General features: G+C 41.5%; 2 protein-coding genes across 4 annotated transcripts in view; one reads left to right on the top strand and one right to left on the bottom strand.

Moving 5' to 3' along the window:
* Positions 1 to 20,015, top strand: part of LOC119025497 (glycerol-3-phosphate dehydrogenase SDP6, mitochondrial-like) — a 98,816-nt gene extending 78,801 nt beyond the window's left edge. The window contains exons 2-6 of the mRNA XM_037109100.1: positions 7,826 to 7,932; positions 12,708 to 12,818; positions 16,104 to 16,228; positions 16,599 to 16,658; positions 17,270 to 20,015. Of these exons, the coding sequence (XP_036964995.1) occupies positions 12,737 to 12,818; positions 16,104 to 16,228; positions 16,599 to 16,658; positions 17,270 to 17,359 (357 nt within the window). The 5' untranslated portion in view covers positions 7,826 to 7,932; positions 12,708 to 12,736 and the 3' untranslated portion in view covers positions 17,360 to 20,015. The remainder of the gene's footprint in view (positions 1 to 7,825; positions 7,933 to 12,707; positions 12,819 to 16,103; positions 16,229 to 16,598; positions 16,659 to 17,269) is intronic.
* Positions 1,400 to 7,477, bottom strand: nr4a2a (nuclear receptor subfamily 4, group A, member 2a). Of its 3 annotated transcripts, XM_037109096.1 has the most exons (9): positions 6,457 to 7,477; positions 5,846 to 5,947; positions 4,778 to 5,649; positions 4,168 to 4,297; positions 3,797 to 3,969; positions 3,205 to 3,407; positions 2,843 to 3,021; positions 2,557 to 2,721; positions 1,400 to 1,800 (listed from the first exon to the last, which is right to left on the bottom strand). In XM_037109096.1, exons 3-9 carry the CDS (start codon positions 5,645 to 5,647, stop codon positions 1,760 to 1,762), a joined length of 1,761 nt encoding a protein of 586 aa, XP_036964991.1. In that variant the 5' UTR covers positions 5,648 to 5,649; positions 5,846 to 5,947; positions 6,457 to 7,477; the 3' UTR covers positions 1,400 to 1,759. The 3 variants fall into 3 exon arrangements, with proteins under 3 accessions (XP_036964991.1, XP_036964989.1, XP_036964990.1); XM_037109094.1 differs by having other exon boundaries at positions 1,400 to 2,721; XM_037109095.1 differs by having other exon boundaries at positions 1,400 to 2,721; positions 3,806 to 3,969.
* Positions 20,016 to 21,608: the final 1,593 nt, after the last annotated feature.

Raw genomic sequence — 21,608 nt, 5'->3', positions numbered from 1 at the left:
TCGAATTGCATGAAGGCAATCAATACAGTGGATTTAAAGAAGAGGACTCTCCGGGGGTTTGAGGGAGGGTGAATAAAGTAACAATAAAACAACCAGGTTACTTTGTCTTTACATCAGCAGACGCCTCCGGTTGAAAAACCTTAAAACTGTAACAGTAAAGAAAATAGAACATGTGCCTGTGTGCATCGTATCTTTCACATGCGTGCCAGCGCTTTGGCGCACCTGTGCGCAACGAGGATTTCACAATAAGTGCGCGCGCTTCTTATTTGTAACAGCAGGTTGCAGCCTTTTATTTAAGTTTAAGCTCTGGTCCGTGTCGGCAGGTGTAAAACGATCTGGTTTTAAAGTGAGGCAAAAGGGGATGTACAAATATACAATCTGAAATAATCTTAAAGGTGGAGGTCTTCTTTAGTTAATCCTCTGCCTGTGAGGCAACAAGGAGAGTCTGTCCACAAAGACGATCTTTGCGTCAGTGAACATCCACAGGCTGAATTGTTAAAAGATGATTTTGTTCTTTTTAACGTGCGCTCAATTTTTTTTCTTTTCTTTTCTTTTTTTTTTTTTTTTACTTTATTCGGGATTCAAACGAAAGAATGAAGCCTCCTATATTTAATCCGCTGTTGCCTTTTCTTTGTCAAATACAAATAGACATTAGAAGATGAGAGGAGGCTGCGGTGTGTTAATAAAAGCGTCTTTTTTTAAACAGCTCGAATATTAGAAATATAGACACGCATGCAGGGGGGAACTTTTAAGGCGTTGTCGATATTAGGGGTGTATTAAAAAGTTATTTTGAAGTCGGAAATGTGCGATAAATCAATGGTTAAAATAAAAACGTACTGTTGTGTAAATTTCAAAATAAAACAAAAGGGCCGCCAGTTATTTCCGATATAATCATAGTCAATGGGCTGTCCTCCTCGGTGAATTAAATACGTCCACACAATTTCAACATTTAGTGAAAGTAAGATGCTCAATGAAAAAGCATTAAACAGAGTTAACTTGTTTGATTTTGCGCAGAGCAGGCCTGGAAGTTTGGAGCTCGGTCCGATCAGCTGCATCTAAAGAATCAAATTAATTTCAGAGAAATTGTTTAGCAAAAAAAAGGGGGGGGGGATGACGGTGGGGGCATTTGATTTAAAAGTTTTATTTGTAAACATTAAATATTTCTTTCTCTCTAAAGTTTTTGAATCCGGCACCAAAATGCGTTACAGAATTTTTTTTTTTTTTTTTTGTAAGTACATCATGATGTCAAAGAAGTGGGGCCTACATCACACACTCATGAAAAACCTCCTGATATAAGATGGAGCTTCTCCACTTTTTCCCCCCCGAAAAAAAAACAAAAAAACCTGTTAAATCAAAACTACCTAGACGTTCATAAGACATAAAAACATAGACAACGTGCTCAGCATGAACTTGGATGGGTTTTCTTGAAATCGTTTAAATTGCACCATGCTTAGTGTAGCTCTTGGCAAATAGAAATAATAAATATATAGAAACGTTTATATTCAACAGCAACAATACTTACAGCACATACAAACAAGGAATGTCTGACAGTTTTACAAACACCATGGGGTCCCTCATTTTTCTATACAGATGAGATATTTTTGCCACATATGCGTCATACATAAAAGGAGTGCCATAACTACGAATCTGTATCAAATCTAGCAGACTACATAGTGTCCGGTATATATTATATATAGACATCACCTCAGCAAGTGCCTATAAAGAGAAAAGTGAAGAAGAAGAAGAAGAAAAGAAAAACCTAGAACATGCGTTGTCTTTTCTGGATACTTTTTGGGGATCCTGTCAGAAACACATAGAGGCACGAGTCAGAAAAAGAAAAGAAAGAAAAAAAATTAAATCTTTTTTTTTTTTCATTATAACAAACTTTGTACACATGTTATAAACCGATGCACTGGTGGCATCACATAATCTATCATAATATACAGAGTGTGTGTATGTGTGTGTGCGTGCGAGCGTGTGTGTGTGTGTTCATATATATAAATGGAATATATTACATCTGAGTATAGTGAATCAGTAGAGCCGATGTTAAATAAAACAGTAAGTGATTGCAAAGACCGGATTAAACTCTGCTGACAGTTCGGAGAGGATGATTCACTCATTTGGCACTCAAGAAAAGAAAAGAAAAACAATCATAATAACCCAACTTGAATGAATTAAAAGGCCTACACAACCATCAAACTCTCTCTTTCTCTTGTTATTCTTTTTTGTTTGTTTGTTTGTTTTGTTTTGTTTTCTTCTCATGACTCATAATAGGGTACTGTTGTTCTATTATCGCCTACGGAGCTTGCAGATATTCAGAAATAATAATAATAAAAAAAAAAAATCTCGTCAAGTCTGACTCACAACAGTCTCTCTGCCTCTCTCTGCCTCTCTCTCTGTCTTTTTTTTTCCTTTTTTTTTTCTTTTTGGAAGTTCTTTGAGGTCTCTCCCGTGGAGTCACGACTCAGAAAGGTAGGGTGTCGAGGAAAAGTTTGTCAATTATTGCTGGCGGAGGGACTAGATCTTCTAGTTTTAGGTAAAAGATACGCTGCAGACCTTGAGTACATAGTGTGCGCAGTTCTGGGAGCTTTCCCAAGAGTTTTGACAAGTAGTTGGGACGATTCAATCCACCGCCATTGAATGTCACTTGATCTTTGAGGCAGTTGACGATCTTGTTTTGGAGATCCTCGACCCTCTTGGGTTCCTTGAGCCCGTGTCGCTCTGAAACGTAGAAGGAAAAGATAAATTACTTCCGATGCTTTCACTTTCATTGTTTTCCCTTTTCTTTTTTTCCTTTTCTTTGCATGCATTTCCAAAAGGCGCATCCGCCTCTTTTACGCACCTGTCACCATGGCCAGAGCTGCGATGCAGGAGAAAGCTGAGATGTCTATGTTCATGCTCTGCAAGTTGGAAGAAAACTCCACGATCGCGTCCACCCACTCGCCAAATCCACGGACGCACTGTAGCCTGTGTAACACCACTCCATTACAAAATATAAGTTTGCCTTCCACCGGGTTGGACCTGCAATTAATAAGAAGGGAGGGGGGGAAGAAAAGGCATTAATTACGCTCGGCAGTAAATGGGGATTTAAGAGGCTTCTTATTATTGGGCGGCTAATAAAACTCAAGGCAATGAAGCTTGAAGGAGGAGCTGATAATTATCCAAAGCCCCAGATTGTTTTGTTTAATAATTGCGCGGCGTTACCTGTACGACAGCCGCAGGACGAACAGCTCCAGGAAGGCGGATTCAAAGAGGAGATCTTGATCTTGCTTCGGTAGATCAGAGAAGCCCGGGATCTTCTCCGCCCAGCCCCGGATGATCTCCATGGAGCCCGTCAGGAGATCGTAGAACTGCTGGATGTGCTGAGTGTTGTCTCCAGCCATTTGGTAGTCAGGGTTAGCCTGGAACTGGAATTTAATTTAAACAGCGCCTTAATGAGGTCCTTTAAAATATATAATCCGTGAAATTGCAAATGCCCATTTCCAAGAGGGAGAGAGGTGCTTTCTTTCTATTAAATTCATGTCTTCTTTTTTATTAACTTCTCTATTTCAACGCGATTTACTTAGAGGGAAAATATGCCACATTAAGAAGAAAAAAAAAGCCCTGACAGAGTTAAGAATCCAGAGATGTGTTACAGAAAAGTTTCAAGGCAGTAAATTGTTCCTTAAAAGCAGGAGGGGAATTAAACAAAAAAAGGGGGGGGGGGGGCGTCAATCTTCATCCTTCTCTTTTTACTCTTTTTTTTTTTTTTTTTTCTCCTGTCTATATGTTGAGTGCGTTTTAAATTCCGTGATACCTTACTTACTCTGGAGTAGTCCAAAGCAGACATGGAGGGGTTGGAGTCCACATGGGCCCGAACGAGTGCGCTTATGAGGCTCACCGGCGGCGAGGGTGGGGAGGGCTCCTGGGGACTTTTGGGTTTGGATGGCAGCCGTCCTCTCCGACCTTTCAGATTATCCGTCCGGACAACTCGATTGGAAGAAAAACATGAGATATAAGTCACACGATATGCGCTCCTGCCCGCTGTGCGTAAAATACTGGCTGCATACTCATTTTACGCACAGTGTCAAGGTGTGGAAATGCAAACCTTTGGTCTGAAAGAATTGTTTAAAAAACTGCAAAAAAACAAACAAACAAACAAACAAACAAAACACGGCCTGGACATACCTTCTCTCACCATTCCGACGACAAGGCACTTCTGGAAGCGGCAGAACTGGCAACGATTTCTTCGGCGTTTGTCAACAGGACAGTTTTTATTTGCTAAACACACGTATTTTGCGTTTTTCTGAACGGTGCGCTGCAAAGAAAAGAAAACAACACTGTCACTCTGCAGGCCTGTTTATAACTCAACACACAGAACACGGACTGTGGATCGTGAAGTGACACCACAATAATAATAAATAAAAAGAATGTAAAAATGAAAGCGACATAACATCTGTCATATCGTGTCTGGCGCTGCGCTGCATGGAGAGGGAATAGACTGTCATCATTTTAGCTCCTCTGTCGTGGGTAGATATGATGATGCCGTGACATAAAGTTATATTACGCGCGCACTTTTAAGTGTGGCTTCATCATCATCATCATAAAAAATGTGATTCCATTAAATGTTCAGGCTGTGTTGTTTATATATATATTTAATAAAAAAACAAGAAATAAGGCAGATCTGAACTCTCCTGCGCCGAGAGAGAGAAAAAACAACAACAACTCAGAAACATACACCGTATCTTTCATGTAATAACAGTTTCACTGACTCATAGCTCCTGTCGTGTCAGCCCACCTTGAAAAATCCTTTGCAGCCCTCGCAGGTCCTCACTCCATAATGCTGGCAGGCTGCGTTGTCCCCACACACCGCGCACAGACCCTCGTTTGACGGAGATCCTCGGGACGGGGGCGATGGCACTTGGCTGTCCACCAGCTGGTGCCCGTGGCCGAGCTGCAGGGAGTGAGGGAAGGCCAGGCCAGCCTGTTTCCGTATGGCGCTGGGCACCGCAAAGCTCTGGCCGTCCAGGCCGCGGTGCACGCCCGGGTTGTCGTGGTTCATGGAGACGTGCAGCGGCCCGTCGAACCGCATCTGACAGCTGGAGACGGGGGTGCCGGGCGGGGACTGCTTGAAGGAGAAGAGCGAAAGCCTCGACACCGGATTCTTGCGCTGGTCCATCATGTGAGACGTGGCCGCGACATAGTTCTGGTGGAAACTGTGGAGGGAGCCAGGGTCCTCCCACATGTGATTAGGCTGAACCTGGAAGTTTGGCGTGCTCGGGGCGTGAGGAGAGGAGGGTTTGAAGTACATAGGCCCAGAGTGAGCCATCATCTCTTCCGACTGGGGAGGCAGGTGGCCCTGCTGATGGTAGCTGTGCATCTGGACGTCCTCCACCTTGATAGAGGACTGGTCTCCAGAGTGGGGCATCTGATACAGACAGGGCGGTTTAACGTCGTAACTGGTGTTATAGTTGTCCATGAATGTACTGAAACTCGGGAGAGAAGTAGTGGCTGTGATCTCAGTGTTGGTCAAGTCCATGCTAAACTTCACAAACTCGGGTGTTAAGAAGTCGCAGCTGTACTCTCCTGCGGTGTGGTAGCTGTAGCTCTGGGAAGCAGGACTAGCTCCTTGAGGTGATGATCCATACTGAGCCTGAACGCAGGGCATGGCTGCAAAACCGAGAGACACATCGGAGACGCTCACATAAATGTTGTAGGCAAAAGTTGCACAGTTTACACAAATTTAACTCCAAGCCATATAAAAAATGATGCTTTACATTATAGAGTAATTTCTAAATAAAATAACATGCAACCTGAATGCACCTGTGTTATTTCTGAAACGTGTAAATAATGTTCCACATCATACCTCAAGTCTTCTGACAGTGTTTCGGTGACACTTGAAATGGGTAATGTCAGGAGTTGTTTGGCTGTCAGGATTCAAGAAGGCGGCTCTGTTCCGGTTCTTCCCCTATAAAAAAAAAAAAAAAACACTTTGACATTTACTAGATATAACAAAATAAAAACAATATCCAGAAATGAGTGCGGGATCCCTCATAAAAGACGGATTCGACCCAGACGATTACGCGCAAACTGTAACCAAATTTGGATCCGTGCACAGAAATATGGGAATAAAAATGTCATAAAAAAATTGAAGGGATGCTGACAAAATACAGCCTTGTTGTCTTCTTCTTTCTTTTAATTTGTATTATAAACCGTTGGGTTGTTGGTGATGAAGAGACCAACTTCGCGCACTTGACATTAACTTGGCAGGAAAGCAGAAACGCAGAAAATCCTCGTAAATAAGTAACCACAGCCACAGAGCCGAGCAGTCTGAGTTGGACTCAGTTTTGTATAATATCAGCTGGACAAACAGCTAAAACTAAAAGAATCTGATTTAAATGGCTGCGAGTGAAGCGCACACACAGATTATGCTGCAAAATAAAGAAAAGAAAAAAGAAAGAGCCGACTGGTTCTTACCTCTTTCACATCAGGATCGTGGCTTTCAATCCATGCGATAAGCACGCAGGGGGTATTCATCAATTGCTGTAAAAGCTCCAAATCATGAGCGTCGCTCCTCAACGATGCCAGAGAGGAAGGCAGGCGGGACGGCGGGGCAAGGCTGGCAAGACAAACCGTGTGACTCCTCCGGCGCACTGACAGCGACACGAGCTTCGACTACCCAGTCTGGCCAATGTGGCTTTGTTTATGTGAGCTCTGGATACCGTGGCCCACGTGTTTCACAGCGCGACGTCATCGGCGTCGGCACCGGCGCGGACCAATCCGCTCGGGATCTTTCTCAAGCCCCAATTTTTCTGGCGAGTATGTTTGTCTTGTGGTATGCGTTCTATGTTGCTTCCCACATGGACATTAGCAGGGATGTAGTGGAGGGTGAAAAGCCTTCTGTTGCTCGGTTCAGACACCTTCTGTGTTTGCAGAGGACTTAAAGTCACGCGTGTTTTCGGGGACCTGTGCTGTGGTTTCTTTGTGTTGAGGAAATTGTCTGGTATTTTCTGCATTTTTTAAAATTTTTTTTTAATGAGCTTTTGCTCATGCCGATGTGTAGTTTTCTTTAGGTCATCACCTTTGCGTTTCCTGCTCCACATCAGCACACATGACTGTTTTTGACAATTAATTTGATATGGTGGAAAAAAAAGTTGGAAACAATCACTCCAAGGAGATGAAAATGGGGAGAAAATCACCAGACTCCCTTATAAAAACCTCTCCATTGTGTGAGTTGTTGACTCTGGAAGAACTTTATAAACTTTAAGAGGCGCTATTTCTGTCAAATCCTTAAATATTTGGGCCTCTTTGAAAATTCGGCATGTGTTACAGCCTCGTTTTTGGGCCCCCCGCTCCTGCATCCATGCCTTGTAGTTGTTATTTTTGTGTAAAATTGAGATGAGTGCACATTGGCACATCTAGCACACGGTTATGTCACAATGAAGCTGACACGCCAGACTCACTCCAGTCGTACGAAACAGGCCTAATGAAGCAAGGGGGTCAATATTATTCTTCGTTATCTCCTGACAGGATTTTCTCTATTTCAATTGTGTTCCAAATTTAGACCTCAAATGGGGTGTGGGGTGTGTGTGGGGGGGGGGGGGCTGCCTATTCATAGAGCTGGTATAGTGGTGGAGAAGGAAGGAGGGAGGAGGAGGAGGAGGAGGAGGAGGAGGAGGAGGAGGGTAATTAGTGGGCCTGTAGCCAGTTGTCATTGGGTCGGGGACCAGTTTAGTCCCCAGAGAGGGAAACGTGATAGGAGCGGGCAGAATGGAGAGTGACGCAGAAAACGCTCAAGTTGACGCAGTCGCCAAAATAATCTTTTTCTGGCCTTATTGTTCCGCAGCGATGGAATAACTGATCTGAGCGTAATCTTACGGCGGCACCTTGTAGCCAATCAAGTTGGCCTGGATTTCTCCAGCGCGCACACGGGGCCCTGGGAAGCGAGCCAAGGTGAGGAAGGGAGCGCCACATGCACGCGGCGTGCGCGTTATTTCTAGTGGACTGATGCTTTATTATAGGAGCCGAGGAGCAGCCATCGGTCTCAGTGCACACAAGGACAGAGAGTGCGTGGAGGGTGGTGGGGGGCAAAGGAACTGTATATCATGGTTACACTCACCTCTAGAGGACACTATTGTTCACCAGCCATACATCAAGCAGCCCCTGTTTCTTACAATTAACCTCCTTAATGAACCTAACCCCCATTAAGGCTGTGTGGTCCCGCCCAGGCGTTTTTCAGGTGGGTTGTAAGGCAGGGTTTGTAGCTCACACACTGCTCACACACCACCTCCTGAATAATGTAGTAAAAGTTCAGATTTTTGATAAGTTGGAATTATTACAGTTTGGTTTTTTTTACACACAGTGTGCCACAGATTCAGACTGTTTCTGTATGTAAACATGGGTGACAGGACGCTGCACGGTCACACTGTGTTCCCGTCATCCAGTTACCATTTAGAAATTTGGAATGAAAACACAATTAGCAGTTTAATTGGCCATTTTACCGAGGAATAATTAACGTCCCGTTTATATGCCCAATTAATCGACAGTCTTTTTTTTTTTTTCTAAAGTGAGGAGCTAGGGTTTTTAATCACACAGAAGTTATTTCCGCCGGATCATATTTTTGACTTTGTTTGAAGAAATGTCTTCTTCTGAGTGTGTGGGCGCGCGATCAGGCATGTTTGAGCGCGCGCATGTGTGTGTGTGTGTGTGTGTGTGTGTGAGAGAGAGAGAGAGAGAGAGAGAGAGAGACGCACGCACAGACCGTCACAGCTCTCTTGTTATGCATTTTTCTGCAAGTACCACCCGGAAATGTGCAGGAAATGCCCTTTCATAGCGGGTAAGACACTGTCCTGCTCTTAAGGCTGCATGGTGCTCATAGGATCCTCAGATACAGTCAGACCAGCAGCTGCGTGAAGGGCGAGAGAGCAACACAGTGAACAGACGTCACAAGAGAACTACTTTCTCTCCCAGCTGCAGGTTAGTCGCTCAACTTGACGTCACAGGCGTCCAGTTTGTGCCCCTCATGCACTGGGGCACCATTTATTTGTACGTTTCACCTCAAAACAAATAGATATAGATGATGCCAATCCCAAGATTACATCAGAGCTCTTGCTTTTTTATGCAGATGTGGCACAGCTGCATTGAGCTCACCTAATTTATGAAAGTTTGACAGAAATGTACTTCAACAGAGGAGCAGTACTTATGATGTCAGTGTTCAGATACCTCAAAGTGATGCCACATTGGAAATTATTTTTCTAAAACCAGTGATGGAATGTAACTAAGTACATTTACTCAGGTGCGTTTAGTGTTTAGTTACTCGTTACTTTGCACCAGTTGCTAGTTAGATTGCATGCTGCATCAAAACCAAAGTAGTGCATTTAAACTTAAAGTGATTCATTTTATCAAGACAAAACATAAACACAGATTCAGATAATCAGAAAAGATCCAAATATCTGACCAAATAATCAAATATTCAGTCAACCCAGTACACAATATATACGTTCACGTAAATATATGTAGAATTAATGTTTTACTTTAAGACTCTTACTCAACTTCTTCTGAATTTCTTTTTGCCAAAGTAATATTTTTACACATTATCTTTTCTTTTACTTAAGTATGACTGTTGAGGTTTTACGACACCATCTTAAACGATCACTGCAGCAGTATGGTAGGTACCAGTATGGAACAACAGTATGTGAAAAGATGGAGTGTAACAAAGTATACTTACTCAGGGACTGATTTTGAGATGCAAGTTCAATCTAGGTATAAAAATAAATTAACAGTACTATTTAGGTACACATATGTCTTTGCAGGTGATTTAATAGTCCTGATGTTCAAACACATTCATCAAACAGAGACCATGTAGGCATTTAGATAAAGATTCAGGTTGTAATAGCATAGGATTTTCAAATCCGTTTGGGATCTCAGGGCTTCCAGCGACTTGGATTGCACCAGACATGCTCTGACTTTTTTCTTCACCTTCTTCAAAAGTCAGTTGTTTTTCTTACGTTTTAAAAGAAAGTCCCCATCTGCTTCAGTTGTTCTGTAGAATGCTGCAACGCCGTTTTGCTGTGAAACTCCAGGAATGTTTTGTCGATTATGAAACATCACCTGACTGTCATATTTAATTTTTGGGTGAACGTATCCTTTAATGTTGCAGCTGGACCTGATTGTACAATAAGTCAGACTGGTTATATACTGTCAGTTGAACTTGTAGGTGTTTCGTCATATACTTCAGCTCATCACATCATGCATCTTACTTGTTAAGTGACGTTTAGAGAAAGACGAACAGATATACTCTGTGACGTGTGGAGGAGGGGATGAATCATGTTTGAAAATGGAAATATTCTGGGAAGAACCACTTTTAACAAAACGTCTTTAAGCACATTACTTTACAAAAATGTGAAATTACTTGAGAAAACTGAGAAACTTCCACTCGTTTTATTTCCTTAATCGTTGATTGATCCACTTGATACTTCACATTAGTTAAACCATGAATAAAAACTAGATAGAAGTTGTTAGACTCTCCTTTAATCGAAGCCTGGCTAGTTTGCAAAATTTGCTGGTCCCTCACACAAACCTCATCTCATTTTCCAAGCACCAGCAGGTATCAAACTTTCTGAGAATTGAACAGCCCGACCCTGAAGGCATCCCTTTGCTCAGTGTCTTCTTTCCATTTCTAGATTCCCTCTTTACAAGCTTAAATGTCTACTTAATATGCTTTAATGCCTGCTCTTTAGAGCCGGGGAGCACTTCATCACTTTTATACACCTTTATATAACACACTGTTAACTAGCAATGCCTTATGGAACAGCTTGTCTTGCAGCTGGGAGGCGCCTCCATGGCATGATGGAGGTACCTGTTCACCATTCACAATGAGACAGTAAAATGGGAATAGAGGCCTCTGCATACTGCTGCTGTCTATATCAGTCAACGATGAATATTCATGAATCACAGTGTCATGACATGCTCTGTAATTGGCAGCAACATTAGTAATGACACTGCTGGTATCAAGTCCCTGCATATTCATGTGGTGGGGCAATATTTCCTCGTGGTGCTGTTTTTTTTTTCTCTCTCTCTCTCTCTCCTCCTGAAAGTGAAAATGTATTCTGAAGCTGCAGGTGTCCCTGGTGCCACAATCAATTGCTGGCTGGATTGTGCCCTGGTGAAAATCAGACAAACCGCTAGTTTCTTTGTCAATCTCTTTGATTAATAATAATATATCTGAATTATAAAAGGTTGGAGGGACGCTAAATAGTGTAAAGTGAATCTCTTTGTAATAGTTATGAATGCAGGCCTTAAGGACTCCTATATACCATGTCGTTGCCACAAGCTATCAGGCTTTTAAAGAAATCTATGGTTATGTATTGAATGAAGACATTTGCCTAAAAATCAAGAGACCAAATTATTCAATTATTTTGGCGACACAAAGAATGATGTTACATACGGCTTATGTCTCGAGGTGTGAGTAGATTTAGCGGCCTGCTCATCGAGGTTGCACTCTGATAGTCGGCACACATTCCGTTCTGTGCAGGAATTTTCATCGGCTCTGTTTTCGGCCCCACTAAAGTGTCCTAGAATGGATGATGAGGGAATTGGGGTAAAGCTTTGCCTAAGCTGCAAGGCTTTCTCCTCTAAGCAGCTGGATGGGAGGATTTTTTTTTCTCCTTGTGGCTCCAGTTTAGTGCAGTGCACCATTCAAACTGTGGTGGAAGGAGGCAGACTGGTTCTAGACCAGGAGAAGAGGCCATATTGAGATGGTAATGTTTTTTAACAACAGAGTGAATTTAGGCACTGCACTGCCCATGCTTCCAGTGGTGGAAGAAGTGTTCAGATACTGAAGTGAAAGGGCCGATACAACAGTGTATAAATATTCCATTACAAGTGAAGCTTAAAGAGTTGAAAAAACGCTGGTTACAGAGTGTTTTATTTTATAGCACAATCTGATATCCCCACGTTGGTGTTTTTCTTTAGAATTTATGTTGCTCCAGGATCATCACTGGGAAAAAGACTGGATAAATGCATACATCGATGAAGTTGTTCTTTGTAACACATGTTTATGCCATGAAAGGGTGAATTTTAACCAAATATCATGTTTTCCTAAACCTGAACATTTAAAGAAAAAAAAATGCCTAAACATAACCCAACTGTGACAGACAACTGAAAAGAAAACATAAATAATAAGTAAACTTAGTGTAAAACATAAATAAAAGTGTATAGTATAGTAATATAGTCCAATCAGGATAGTCTTATACACAACTTATTAAGCCACAACGGCATGCTTAAAATATTAACTTTGTTGCTTTCTACTGAGTAGAAATGATGGTTCTTGAGCAAGATTAATGTGTTCCATGAACAAACATCAACAGTGGTCACAAAGCTGACACCAACACAGAGATAACAAACAGAACATATTTTATGATCTTATCATATGTTGTTTTACATAGAAATAATAAGTAAGTATAAAGTCATGAAATGGAAATACTCAAGTAAAGTGCAAGTATCTTAAATTTGTGTACAGTACAATACTTGATACTGCATTTTTCCTTGATAAAGGCCTGCAAACCTTTGGAAGACTAAGAGAAGATGAAATGTATAAATCCAGAATGCCACACTGCAGCTTGTTTCATAAATGGATTACTGCTACTACTGCTATCTTTGCTGTTCTTTTCTTCCCTTTTTTTTCTGCTGATCACCAACTGAGCTGCATCTGTATCTGTGCATTGCAGGAGGAGGCATAGCGTTCCACAAGGCGGTAATGGGAAGCGCTGTCACTAGGAGAGGAGGCTTGTTTGCATTTTATAGCCTCGCTCAGCCGGCAGTGTACAAGAGAAAAACAGGTGAGATTCTATCAAGTGTTGCAGAGCGATACTTGGTGGGCTGTGTTGTTAACAGAGTCTCATTAATATAACGAGAAGGCTTCAGATTATGTTTTTTAAGTACATTAGATCTAGATTGTACTTGTAAGATTCTTTTTTCTATGTGTCACAGACCATGAATGGGATAGATAATAAGCCACTCCGCTACTAATTGTAGTTTCTTCGTATTCTGCTGTCTGCTCTGTCTCACAGATGGTAGATCATATGGTGCCTCTGTAATGTGCACATGACTAACAACTGCAGTGAACTTGAGAATGGCTGTCATTTGTCTTCTTGTGTTTTGCTTATTTTAGATAATCCTGCGCCATCATCTTCTTTACTAAGTACACAGCGCGCAATTAGTCAAGTTTGCTTGTTAACATGTCTCGGTGCGGCCCGTCTGTGTGCCACATGCAGATTTTGTGATTAATCTCGAAAGACAATATTTTGAAATGTTATTGGGAGTGGAATATAAATAAGCGTGTGATGTATTGTTTTTTATCGCTTGATGGTGTCTGACAGCTCTGTCACAGAAAATGCATGGCGTCTTTTTTCCTAAATCCATCATGAGGAATATAAAGACATATGCATAATAATGAAACACATTTATTAATATGTACTGTCCCCTGGAGTCACATGACAATGAAATGGATGACTGGTTTTTCTTTGGCGTGGATGCTGTGGGCCTGTGTGTAGCATGTGGAGGCAGTTGAACAGGTACGCGGATGAGTTCCCACCCAGAGGAACTCAGATTTTAGCCATACGGAGGTCTCCAAGGAGATTAATAAATTCCACATTGGAGGAGGAACCGCTGACTCTGGTCAGATGCACTCACTGGGAGTGAGTTGCTCCTGTCCTCCAAAGTTTAGAAAAAAGACGATGTAGTTCATTCAAGCATCAGGCCGTTTAGTTTGAGCTATTGAGGCACTGCACTACTAACACTACTGCTTGTACAGCTAGAAAAAACTAGAGGCTCATTTTGATTTACATGGTGCATTTTACCAGCTAGTATAGAGATTGATAGAATATAGAAGTGAACATGTTTCTCCAACCCCTTAAAGGATAAGTCTAGTGATATTCTTAATTTTTCTTATTCTCAGCAAATCCCATGATTTGACAGATAATCAGCATCACATTTAGCTGAGAAGGAAAAATTAAAATTGAACATCTAGAAACAATCTTTGGCTCACTGGGCTGAGTCCCAAACACCTGAAAAAAACTGAGAAGCAACACACATTCACAAACTAACACTTTGTCGGTTTTGCTCTTTTATTTAGAATAATGCTATCCATTAAAAGTCTGGTGCGTAGGATTTAGCAACCCAGTCGCCCAACATACATTTCTTTTGTGTATGTCTTTATGTACTTTTTACATCTGTCTTTTGGTTTATATTCAAATTTATGTCGTGCAAAAGCTGTGCTTAAAGTCTGGTTAGGTTTAGGCACAAAAAACACTTGGTTAGGGTTAGGAAAAGATCATTTTTTGACTTTACAAACCTGTTTTGGTCTCCTCAAACAAAGATGGAGATGTGGCAACTTATTGTCAGAAACAACAGTTTTTTTTTTCTTGTTACCACGAAGACATCCAACAAAACAAAAATATCCAGTGGTGTCAGGCTTACAAATGTTAGAATGCTGTGGTCCTTGACCAACAATATCGTCTAGTTTAACACTCAAACTGCAACCACTGGCTTGGCAGCCTTGTCACGTGTAGCTCCACCTCCATCCCCTCGACCTCCCAATATGAAAGTCAGGTCATAAACATGTGATGTGAATGTGGTATGACACGTTTTGTAGAAATGTCAATATAGTACGTAGCCTATGACACGTACTAATGTGAATGTATCTGTGGTTTGCAGACTGCCAACATTTTATCCTGGCAGCTGGGTTTGGATTTGGTGGCATCTGGCAATGTGGTTGAAGATTGCAACCAACTGAATACCCCTCGCCTCCCCCTTCCCTTACAGTGGCCACTAAACGCGTAACAAACTTAACAAGCCCTCTTTAAAGCATGTGATTGGTTTGTCCATCCTGCATGACTGTAGATGGTGCTGCAACATGGCGGACTCCGTGAAGCAGGACCTGCTCCCTCCGTAATTATTAAAGACTCCTTCTAAGGTAGCAAAAACACGACAGTTCCTAGTTTCTAGTGATTATACACTCATGAAAACATAGTTATGAATGTAACATTCCTTCAGGTAACAGATCATCCTAAATCCTACACACTGGACCATTAACCTTGAGCCACTACCAATGATATGATATCAATGTGCTTCACATGTTTTTATACCCCACAAGGACTGAAAACAATCTCATCTCCTGTACTGTGAATGTATTCAGATTTCAAACTGATTTTTTTTCTTTTTCTGAAGCACCAGTGCCGTGGTTTTCGGTTAGCAGCTTTCTGAGAGGATTTTTTATATGACAAACTCTCGTTCAGCCCCTGCTTGCTACCACAAATGGGCATTCTCCATCCTGATGTTGCATAACCTCCTTGCCATTGTGATGGAGCTGCTTCCGAGCCGTCTCTCTGGGGCTCCATCTGTAAGGCGCTTCACACTTCTGCTGTGAAGTCTCGAGCAGCAGCAGCATGTTCAAACTGTGAGGATTTCTCCCCTTAACAAGTATTTAGTCCAATCATCAAAAAAATAAACGCTAACTCTTTTGTTCTCTTCCAGTGAGGGAGAGCATCCTCTTGTGGTTACCATTACATACCAAATCAATTATCTATGCTGCTGGTCGGAGGGTTCTTAAATGTGTTTTGCCTCTTTATTTGCTCGGGTTGTCTTATGGTTGTGTAGGAGGGGGCTTCAAACCCTGTCTGCTAATCCTCAGTTATTCTTCCTTTCTTCTTTTCAAAACTAGGATTTACAGGCCATCTGGGACAGCAAAGAAGCTTCTAATAGGCAAAGTAAAGAGCGATTTCAGTGTTAAAAATGTTGTGAAAGTCATATCATTTCCCGCAAATATGTTAACATAAATGTTAAAAAGAAAACTGGCTGTTTCCTAGATTTTTTTTTGTGATGTTTGTTTTTTTTAACTGTATGCTCAAAACCTGCAGTTCCTTTTTGAGATTCATGCTGTCACACTGGTGGAAATGATTGTTGTTTTTAACCAATGGAATATGTATGGCCTCACAATATTGTTCTCGTCATGAATATTACAGTGGAAAGTTGTGCATATGTGAGTAGCATCTTGATCCACTCTAAAGATTTGGGACAATAAGTATCCAAATGTTGATGTGTTTCCTTGGCTCCTCTATTGTCAGATCTCAAAACTGCCCTTGTGCAGGGAGACGATTTCTCATCAGGCACCAGCAGCCGGAGCACCAAGCTCATTCACGGAGGAGTCCGATATCTACAGAAAGCCATCATGAAATTGGATTACAAACAGGTAAATGCTTCATTTTTTCTCCGCAGCTGACACTTATCCGCAGAATTCCTGGTCCCTCTGGTCATATTGCTTTATTTACCCTCCCATGTTCATTTTTCATTCACGGGAAGCAGTGACATGTTTGCCTTGAACGACTGCCTGCCTGGAATTTTCTGAAGTTGTTTTAAAGAAATCTTACAACTTGGCAGACCTCTGTTGTTATCACATTGTGGATTAATTCATAAAATGATCTCTCAGTAATAGGCAGAATGAAGCGTATGTGTCCTCCTTTTGTCTCTGAATTGTATAAGACGAGTCACCCGGGTTCAAACTGAAATGTCACCATTTTCTGTTACATTTCACAGTATATGAGAAATCTCATTATTCCCAGGTTGTGTTTTCTTTAGGTGCCTTATTTTTCTATCTGTATGAACATACGAGGGTCCTGGAGGTGAGCAGCAGAAGAGGCCAATTAGTGTGATTGCAGGAAACACAACTGCCTAGTCAGCAGCTCAACAGTAAAATGTAGACTGAACTACATGTCTTGGATGAAACAGAGGGCAAATTAAAGCAGCAGTTTATGGGCCTATGAAGACTTTTACCCCAAAACCTGAAACCTAATTCTGGTCTCAAAATCAGCTAATGTCAAATAAAGGTGCAGGAAACATGATTTTGGGTCTTTATTAGAGAAATAAAATGTTCTGATACAAGCAGGACAAGGTCAACTGTAAGGGGTCACTACTGATATTCAAATATGCACATAGATTTTTTAAATGTATTACTTATAGAACCTAAATAAAGGCTGAATTCAAATTGTATTGACTTGAAATTACAGCAAAAACACTGAGTTGCCTGTTAAAAAAGCATTTGAAAAAATCACCTGCACCACACTCCCAAATGGGATTTATTTAACCTGGCAGCAGAATGAAATGTTGGCAATGTGAGTTTCTGCAAACCACGCTTACAATAATCTGTATGTTCCATACCTACCAAGTCAACATTTCTACAATACATGTCATATCACGCTCAGATTACTTGTATATGACCTGAATTTCATTCTAGGAGGATGGTGGTGACGTGACAGCTATGTGCAATGGCTGCCCAGCAAAAGACCAGTGTTTGAGATGGTGCTTCAACATAATCACTGGATAATTTTCATTAGATTTCCCAGACGATTCCCAGACATGTTTTATGTTTGTTTAATGAAAATCCTCATCAGAAAAACAATTATATACTGTAAGTCATGTATTATAAGACGCATGTGTATGTTTGTTGCTAAGGGGCGACCTCTAGTTGCTGTAGAAATTATTACAGCTGCAAAGAAGGAAGTCAGGAGAATTGGTTTCAACAGTGAAAGGTGTGCAGGGACGATGACAAGGATGAACAAGCACTGGACCTTTAATCAGGAGACCACTGTTCGTGTCCAGTATGAAACCAGAAGTCATCGGTAATTGTTTTTGACAAACATAAATTAACATTATGTACATAACATAACATAGGTTACATAGGTACAAATATACATTTGTAACAGAAAGTAGTGATTTTAACACAAACCAATTAGTTTTAGTTTCTAAGCCGAACCAAGTAGTTCTCTTGCCTCAACCTGACCAGACCATAACAGCATTGTGCAACCTAAAATTTCAACATATCTTTAGTTTACAGAAACACACACAATATTTATATTGGTGATTGGACTGAAATGATTGGTGTTTCTCTTTGTCATCTGCCATTGTAAATTGATTATCTGGCATTTTTCAGGCTATTGATTGGCCATAAAAGCATTTGTAGACATCCCCTTGGACTCACAGTTTCCTGTAGTATTATGCAAATAAGTGAATGATTAAAGGCACAATCATTCAGCGATGAAAATCAGAGGTTCAGCCCTGATCAAAATATAATTTATCTCTCACAAATGGTCCGTTTTGACTCTCTCCTCCTCCAGTCACTATAGTGAAATGAGCCTAGTCCAGATGGTTGACTATCACTCCCATCCATAACACCTCAGGTGTACAAGTAAAACCTCATTTCACCTGTTCTCTGATCATTTTTCACCTCATATACCAGAAAAAAAAGCAGTAAACCTTTCCCTTGTAAGAGGCATGGAGTTGGGAAGATGGAGAAGTTCAGGAGATGGTAGTAAACTTTACAGTCACCTTTGGGCTGAGAGGCCCGTTGAAGTGTGAGGCGAAGGGAAGAGTGGTCCACGGCATCTCAGCACCATCTCGCCTTTGCTCTCTCAGACTTGGGTGAACTCGGGGGCCTTGATTTGATTTGTGCAGCCTTGAATCATAAGCTTTAATTGCACCTGACATTTAAAGCTTCTCTCTGGTATTTAAAGCAGTGTACAGGTGTGGCTCATTACTGAGAGGGGGATAGGAGATTTTCTGATTTCTCTCTCATTGCCGGGCCCTGGCAGCGTCTTAACTCATCACGCTGCCTGTCACCATCCCAGAACCCCCCTCCCCTGCTCGCGGGAAGCCATATCTGACCCAACGATCATCAGTCAAACCAGAGTTCAAGCCTTTCATAAAATAAAGTCCATTTCAGTGCTGCAAACACTGTCATGGAGAAGGAAGCTGCAGACAGGATCACAGGGAGGGAATAAAAGACGGTGACTCCGTGATCACGTGTGATCCACGGCACATACGACCAACCCTGCAGACATCGTATTTCTCCTGATGGTGATTCTCGCAGTGTTCCATGCTCATGAAGGCGTTGTTTATTGTGATGTGTGGTATAGTGTGCTGTACACATTACTATGCACCAGGAAAGTGTATGAATCACTTTGCGCAATGTTAAAAATTATAGCACTTATCACAGCTGGAGACGCTGGTTGCAGCAATCTGACTGCAAATTGTAGAAATCTCGTTTTGGCCTGTTATGCATTTCCTGTGATTGCAAAACTTGTGTGTGAGTGTGATGAACACATCTTAAGTGATGCGACTTTTATAACTTTTTCACGTCAAGGACCCCTAAACTGACACAAATTACAGATCCCTATTTTATAAGATTTTTGTCTCAGGGTGCCTGATCGGATCAGAATTTTTTTCTTTTAGATGTTTTATTGCAAGAAGTGTGTGAAATCCATAACCAAAACAGTCGTACATTCTGTCATGGTTACTTAATTATGGTGAAAATGAATTATTGCCCTTTGATGATTTGGCAATAGATATTTGGTTCATGGTGATAAAGGATTTCTCAGATTGTCTCACCAAATATATAACACGTTGGGAGCTGTGTCCACATTTTAAGTCCTGTTTGTGATCCAAAAATAAACATAAAGCCTTGTGAATTTTAGATAAATTACGTGTAATTAAAATGAGAGCAGCCCAGAGAAGGTGTCTACATCACAGAGTGTGGCACCAGGAAGAGCAAAAACACAATTAAATCAGGCGTTTTAATTATTATTTGTCAGTAATATGAGATCATACCTTCTTAGTAAAATATCTTGTGTCTCACACAGCCGTGTAATTGCTGTCCATGCGAGCGTAAACAAATTAGAAAGAGCATTTTTTAAAACAGAAAATAGCCAGTAGGCATCGCGTTCCAACCAGTCCCAGGATCCATCTTTCTCGGGGCTATGTGTGCCTCGTGTTGGCATCAGAAAAACAAAGCATATGTTGATTGTTAGCCAGGGTGTACATAGCATGTCCTGTTTACTCAAGGTCTCCCTTGTAGCTGCAAACTCCCAACTTTATTTCTCTAGGCTATCTGTCAGACTTCATTTAGCATTTGAGGATACGTGGATTCCCATGTACTGCAAAAAGGCAACATACTTCTGAGGGAATACGGCCACTATCTGAGCAGTGATCTGTCAACCTTATTCATTTAGCAGAAGTAAGTAGGAGAGGGGGGTATTTTACATGGGCTATTTATATTTGCTCAGTTTTATAAAAGCAGTTTTTTTTTCCTTTTTGTGCTTCTAGAGAGCAGCAAAATCTGAAAACACAATTTGCAGAGTTTTATATTGTGAATACAAGGTTGAATTATATTACAATTACAGCTGAAGGGAGACAAAGCAATAAGAAAAATTAAAAACACAAGAACACTTACATGTATTTAATTCCTCCTCAAGCTGTCTTTTCCACCCTTTTTCCCCATACGCAACTGGGTACATTATGGCAGTGACATTTTCTGTCCTGACCTTCTTTACTGGGGATCGGGCTTTGACTGCTCGGGTTCATCTCCTCAGGATTTTTCAAGCCATCATGGTCAGATAGTTTCAACATGTAGACATGCTTTAGCCTTAGAAAACGCAGTCTTTGCAAAGATAAAATTCAGAAAGAAATGACAACCATGATCGCCTCCAAATAACACAAATGTTCTCGTGAAGGGAGCTGATAAACTCACAGCTGCATTACACGTGTTATAAAATACCATATTTAAACTTCTGTTCTTTAAAGGACACATTGCCTCCTGTTATGATTTGCATTGCATTAGACTCTGCTCTTCTTCTTTGTGCTGTAGAGGAGTGGGATAATAAGTTAATCTCCCACTGTACCTGTAACAATTTAATTGGACAAGTCAGCCCAGCCAAGCATCTCTGGCTCTATGACTGGGAGACATGAAATTCATTGTCATTATTGTCCCTGTCATTTTGCTGCATTTTGTCCAGCCGCAGAGTTCCTCTCACTCCACTGAGTTTTGTACCTCCAGGAGGCTGGAACGGGTGGCGGTGTGAGCCGAGCCGAGCGGAGAATGAGGTAGGGGCGGGACGGGAGGGAGGAGGGGGCTCGTGTTCCTCCAGGGAGCTTTGATGCTCATTTAGCTTTGCCTCTGTCATTCGGCCATTTTGGCTTTTAATTGCTGCTGATAATTATCATCATCATTATTGTTATCTTCATCAGCGTGTCAGGGCTGTTACAGCCACGCTATGCCGTTCATTCATAAATCCTGCTACCGCGATCTGACTAATCCTTGAATTCCTGACATTTAATGTAGTATTAATGCTCCTGTTCTTTGCCCGGTGCCAATCGGTGACAGGCTTACAACAGAGAGCTGTGAATCACTGGGTCAAAGGTCATGACGAGGCTCAGCAATCACCAAGGATCAGACACTGCCTACCGGTGCTGAGCCCTTCACGAGCCTGGGCTACTTGCACGTGTGTGTGTGTGTGTGTGTGTGTGTGTGTGTGTGTGTGTGTGTGTGTGTGTGTGTGTGTGTGTGTCTGCTTGTGTATGCATGTGCACACACGCACACCACCGGTGGCATAAGTTTGCTAACCACATACTATAATGGTCACATTCACCCTACAGAGATGAAGAAGTAGATTCCATGGTCTTCCTAATACATCATGGCAGGGTGCATACTCTTGTATGTAATTCATTCTAAAATGTGGCCTTTAAATCTGTTGTTTTCTTGTTTTTTTACTTTTTGCTTCAATTTATTTATTTATTTCCTG

Source organism: Acanthopagrus latus, chromosome 9 (genome assembly GCF_904848185.1).
Source record: "Acanthopagrus latus isolate v.2019 chromosome 9, fAcaLat1.1, whole genome shotgun sequence".
Classification (NCBI taxonomy): Eukaryota; Metazoa; Chordata; class Actinopteri; order Spariformes; family Sparidae; genus Acanthopagrus; species Acanthopagrus latus.
This window is presented reverse-complemented; position numbering and strand designations above follow the sequence as displayed.